The sequence below is a fragment of the Lactuca saligna genome, chromosome 1, assembly GCF_052625555.1.
Source record: "Lactuca saligna cultivar CGN05327 chromosome 1, ASM5262555v1, whole genome shotgun sequence".
Classification (NCBI taxonomy): Eukaryota; Viridiplantae; Streptophyta; class Magnoliopsida; order Asterales; family Asteraceae; genus Lactuca; species Lactuca saligna.
The window spans coordinates 24,216,318-24,222,652 of NC_136417.1; the positions used below are offsets into that span (position 1 = coordinate 24,216,318).

The 6,335-nt window shown below is 31.6% G+C and overlaps 1 protein-coding gene across 1 annotated transcript; it reads right to left on the reverse strand.

Annotated features, from left to right (window-relative positions):
* Positions 1 to 1,177: 1,177 nt before the first annotated feature.
* Positions 1,178 to 1,993, reverse strand: LOC145003711 (uncharacterized). The gene has a single exon (XM_078962639.1). The coding sequence runs from the start codon at positions 1,991 to 1,993 to the stop codon at positions 1,178 to 1,180; it is 816 nt and encodes a 271-aa protein (XP_078818765.1).
* Positions 1,994 to 6,335: the final 4,342 nt, after the last annotated feature.

Sequence of the window (6,335 nt, forward strand, 5' to 3'; positions counted from 1 at the left end):
CTTTCATTATCCGATCAACTGCTTCTACCGGCTGCCTCTTAGCCATTGTTGCTTCATCCCATAAGATTATCTTTGCCTCGGGAAGTAGTTGAGCCTTCCCGCTTTGTTTAGTGATCTTGCACATCGAGTTATTATCAAGATTGAGGGGAATTCCAAATCGTGAACGAGTTGTTCTCCCTCCTGGCATGTTGTTAGCCGCAACACCTGACGTGGCAGTTGCAAGTGCAATAAGACCACGAGCACGAATATTGGCCAACAAGCTTTGTACAAAAATGCCTTTCCAGTTCCACTGGGACCTTCTATGAAGAACACACTCTGAATATTTTCATCCACATGCCTCATTATCTCATCATATGCAAACTTTTGGTCTGGATTGAGAGATTATCGTGCATGTAAGTATTTATATTCCATATTTATAGAGTATTCTTCTTCCACCTCATGAGAGCATCTTGATTGTAAATCGATGTGTGCACTGACATTTGGAAGGTCGTAATCACTAAGATTTGTACTCGTAGATTATAGGAAGACTCTAATGTCGATGAGGACCGTATTTTGCACTCGTTCAGGGCATCCATATTGATTCCTATAATCTTCAGAAAGATAATCATAGTGGTCATCCCATGACTTGCGAACATTTCCTGGTTCCTAAAAAGTCAGCATCGTCGCAAATAACCTTCTAAGTGCGCTGGGAAATTGAAATAAGTAAGCCTCTACAAGACATTGTGATAAATTATCATCTGTCTCTATCAAACCTCTTTCAAGAGATGCTTTTCGAAATGTAGGGTGTAATACACCATTGGCTGTGTATAAATCTTCAAAGCAGGTAGGCCCAGTAATATGACATAAAAGCAGGCGTAGGTAGTATATCTCTCCTTCAGTTGGATTAGCATAAACAAGTCGACCAACCATTGATTTATGTAACCTGGTCCTCCAATAATGTTTGCTCCAATTCCATGTAAAATGTTTGGGAAAATCCTTATTTAAATATTTTCTCGCATTGGAATCTTCTTTATTCTTCTCGAAAAATGTCATCAACATTGAATTTTTTTCCTTTCTCCCTATCAACAATGTATTCCATTCTGTCACCGTCTTTGAGCCTAACCAATTGTTGATTTGGGAGATGTATTTGCAAGGCCATCACACAAGGGTGGATTTGTGAAAAAGGAAATCTAAAAACTCACCATAATGACTTAGGAGGGGATACATAACGTGCGTCTTGAAACTTTCGTATCTCATTAATAACAATATTTTCTTGATCATTATCAATATGGATAACTTGTTTGTCATGACCCTTATAAACATATTTGAAGAGGTACTTCACAAACTTTATAATTGAACAAACCTCAACGTTGATATGACAATTAAACATCATTAACAACTTTGGGTTGTATGGAGCCACCCATCTGTTATCCAATGTTGTATTTCTTACAGTCACCTCAATTCCATTATTTATCCTTCTATATAATGGATATGAGTCCTCTCCTTGTGATGACTTTTCATTTAATAGCCTAGGATATCTGAAACGACATATTTTTGGCACAACCTGCATACATGGACTTTTTTCTCGTAAGATACCATAAGGACTGTACATCATGTGACTTTTGATAAGATCATGCATTTCAGGAAACCTTATCGGGTCTGGAATTTCCACACATACCTGTTTGTCATAATCGTTTGGATTACTCATCTTATATCTAGGTGTCATTATTAAGAGGAAATGTGCATGTGGCAATCCACCCTTTTGAAACTCTATCACATACACATATGACCCCACCACATCAATTATATGTCTCTGTAACAACAGTAACTTGAGATCCTCTAACTTAGCATGAAAAACTCTTGTAACAAGGTCTGGTTGATCTTGAGCTGACTGTCTAGGCAATAACTCATCATCGATTTCTTTCCATTTTGGGTTGCACGTCATTGTAAGAAATATATCAGGCCTCCCATCATCTTGAACTAAAGCCATGGCATCCAGAAATCTTTGTTTCATGTCACGTGGACCTCCAATGAAACTTACAAGTAACACAACTCTTTGTCCAACCCTACTTGGTTAAGCCTCACCGGCATTGAAGCAATCAAAAACACACTGATATAAATCGGCTCTAGTTTTGGTTTGGTTCTTTTCAACAAAAACCAAACGGGTAGTATCAATCTTTATATAGGTATATATTGCAAACTGCTAGAACAATCTCCCTCCCTTCAAAATCACATTATCATTCGACCGTATCTGAACTTGTAACAATAGTACTCCCGCATACTTACAGTATTTCTGCCTTTTTTTGAAGGAGATTATGTGATATCATAATTTATGTGAAAAATATAAATTTAATATCCATATATTTAAGGCAATATATGTTACATCTTTTAAATATGTAAAAGAATGTTAAAGGAGTGCCTTCTAAACCTTCATCATTGTCTTCATTGTCACTATGAATTTCATCCATGACGACCCATATCTTGGTATTTTAGGATGTCATCCAGACTCACCATTGGGAAAGAATAAAGGATACGACAAAGGATCATAACAACCAAAGTGAGGTTGAATTTCAGTACTATAGTTTGACCTCCCATAGACAATAATAATTCTTTTATATGCAGTGATGTTGTCATTTCCTTCAACCCAAATACCAGCAACCTATGCAAAGGTGTAGTTCAATAGGGTGATTAATATGATATGTATAATAATAAATATGACACATTTTATTTTAAAAAGAATAAAGATAAATGTTAATATTCACACCTCAGATGTGGTCGGCTTATTGTACACCCTTTGGTCAAGTTCCACCGATGCATTCAAAGTCACTCTATAATTATCAAGTGGTCCTAGATCAAAAAGATGTTTAAATATTCTAATGTACAGATTCGAAGCAAGAATACGTGTTAGTTTTTGAATGATTCTTCTATCAACATTCTTCCAGGAGGATCTCTATGATATTTTAGCTTCACCATCATAAAAACACAATTGTAAATACCTCGATTTTCCATCCCTCGAAATTAACTAATCGATATTATGACAGAGTGTTCCGTGCGCAAAAAAAGTGTAAACTCTAGAAGTCATATTGGCCAATTCTTTATCCACCTTTACACCCATTGATGTGAAAGAAAATTTTGAGTTATACGCCCTTATATTGTACCTGAAGATTTCTTCTAACTGCTCTTGTCTTGTGAAGAGTTGGTGCAATTCTGTACGGATAGTGGAGTATGCCAGTTTTTTCTTCCCATTCATGCAACAAAAGGTAGGGAATTCATATTGTAGTCGTTTTGCTCCACAATAAACACAAAGGTTTTGAGCCTTTCATATACGATGTTCCATACGGATGTTTTCGTAAACAAAATCATATGGATCCTCCTGAAAGGGATATACTCTTCTTTTTTTCATCATAGTTCGTTCATTTCTTCGTTGATAATTTTTTTTTATTTTAAGTACTCGTCCTATGAGCTACACTTATAACAATTACAGAGGAATCTTTGTTGATATTTGTTTCGTTTGTCTCCATTGTAGTGCGACTTGTGAGTGTTGTAGGTTGACTACATCCTTCACCGTGAGCTATCCTTCTCATTTTGTTTTTATCATTTTTTTTCATGCATAATAGTTCCTATTGTATCTTTTTCGATTTTCTACAAATATGTTATTTTGATAAATAGTCATATATTATAAATGTTAATATATACTCATATAAACGACATACCTTTTTCTATATCTATCTCGTTTTGGGAATCATCACAATTTTTGTTTCCCTTATCTACGGTCCTCATTGCACACTATAAGGGAAATGTTAAGAATAAGCACATATACTCTAAAAAATACAAGAAACAACTGCACAATACCAAAAGCTTAAAGTCTTGTGTGATGTGATGGAATGAACGTTAACAATTTTAAAAGTACAAACTTTTCATATATCCGATCTGAACATGAACAACTGTATACATGCTCATTAATTCAACAAAAGATTATCACACTGAAACTAATTTGTTGTTGGAAAAATCATCAAATTTGATTTTAACATTAATTTTTTTAGTTTTTAGAAAGCAACACAACCCTTAATAAATAACCAACTATACTAAAAACTTGTAATCCAAAAACACAATGGAAGAAACTAATAGATAGTTAAAAGAAAATTTCCATAGATATCCAAAAATTATTATATATCAAGTTATAAGTCAACATAAGAAAAATAAACCACACATGAAAAAAAATTCATCATAATATCTCTAACATTAATGTAGATCAACTTTAAAAGCAACACACTCATAAAAGTTATCAAAACTTCAAAAAAAACACCACCAAATGTCTCACATGGAATTAAAAATTCTTCTAGACATATTTATGATGTTAAATGTTTCCAGCATCTTCGGTTGGAACTCGTTAATTTGGTTGATATCAAAATGTTCACGGAAAATAAGATAAAGACTATTAAAACGTATTGATTTAGTTATTTTAATATCATTACAAGTATTATAATTTTCTAGAAATAACTTACTTAAATCCAAATTAATCAATTTCATCCGAGAAACAAATATTATATACTTTCTCTTTATCACATAGCAAGTCTTCACAATCTGATGACGTTTTCGGTCGGTTATATATAGTTTCATCTTTATTGTACTCCCCCTGTTTGTAATCAAATATTTCCAAAGTCATCTAATTTTGTTTTAGTGTAATAATAATAATAATAATAATAATAATAATAATAATAATAATAATAATAATAATAATAATAATAATAATAATAATAATAAACACTTACGGCCCATCTTGGAGATATAAAGTGAACAAAGTTAACGTCAGTAAACCAAAGTAACCGGAATAATTTCGCTTGCCTTTGATGATTTTTCCAACAATATCTAAAAATAGTGATAATTAAAAGAATAACTTATTATTTTAAAAACTTTAGAATGCTAAAAATATATATAAGTTATTAACTTTACCGATCATCATTTTTCTCTCTGTTTGATCCTCTATTAAACTTTTAATCCAAGGAACCAATGGAAAAACCGAAAACCATGATATGATAGCATCGGCCAAACGATTAAATTGTGTGTTGTTGCTGATCCTAATTATCAAATCACCACGTAATAAACTGTATTTTTGATACATCGGATACTCAGCATAGGTTGGTTTGATTTGGGAATAGTTTAAAGATAACACACCACCTAATAGATTCCCTCCATAAATAAAACGTATCATCTGTTGTGGAATAACTGCTACCAATTTCTCTCTCTAATTGAAAATGTAATATTTTTATAAACAAAATACTTATAATAAATTATGAAAATGCAAATAAGATATAAATAGTTTTTTAAACATACATTTTGATCAATGAAAACAACGAAGAGTTTGTTTGTTCTTACGTCTCTCCAAATGAAATCCACACGAACAGGTATCAAAATATATACTATAAATGGAAGTTTAGTAGCAATGAAAATGTATCAACGTAAATGTGATCGTTCATGATTCTACAAAATGAAAATCAGAACTCAGATGTATCAAACTGAATTTCCAAAACTGTCCCTTGTGTTAATATAAATATGGAAAAATATGAACTATTTATTATTTATTATTTTATATTATATTATTCTTAATTTTGTCCCTGATTTCCAATTGAAATTTAAAACACGTTAATATGATAAAAATGGAAAGAATCCCCTTAATTAGCAAAATCATAACTAATTTTTATTCATTGTGATCCTATCTACTCGATTTAACCGTATAAAAGTCATGATTGTATTCGACTAAATTAACTAACTAAAATAACTAAATTAAAACCATCTCGTGAAACTCATCTATGTCACATTCATACAAGAAAGAGTTAGATGTTTACAAATATACATTAAAAATTAAAAATGCCATTATATGTATATTAATATTTTAAATGAAACCTTTTACTTTTAAAAATTTTAGTTTAATCGTTAGCAAAAAAAAAATATATGTATTACTTTATTTTGTTTTTAATCAAAAAATCTGTGAATCTAGAATTAATCGGATGAAACGCTGCGCGTGTCTTAATTAAACTAAATTATAAAGGATCAATTAATCCATCTCTGGTACTTTAGTGAATCTGTTTGGATTCATAATAAGGATTTGATGTTTTTCTTAGTTTATTGAAGGAGTCTAAGGTTAACGAATTTGTTGTTGTGTCTTATTACTTATTTTTTTTACACAGGGGCACGGATATTGGCCTTTTTGTAATGATATCTTAGTTTTTTTTTTTTTTTTTTTTTTTTTTTTTTTTTTTTTTTTAAATTATTTAACTATATTTGATTAGAAGTTCAAAGTTGGTCTTGAAGCTTGATTTATCTTGCTGTCAAGTTTATTGGCGGTTGCTAGATAG

Excerpts from the sequence above, each read along its gene's own strand:
- LOC145003711 (XM_078962639.1), bottom strand. The coding sequence starts at position 1,993 with ATGAAACAAAGATTTCTGGATGCCATGGCTTTAGTTCAAGATGATGGG.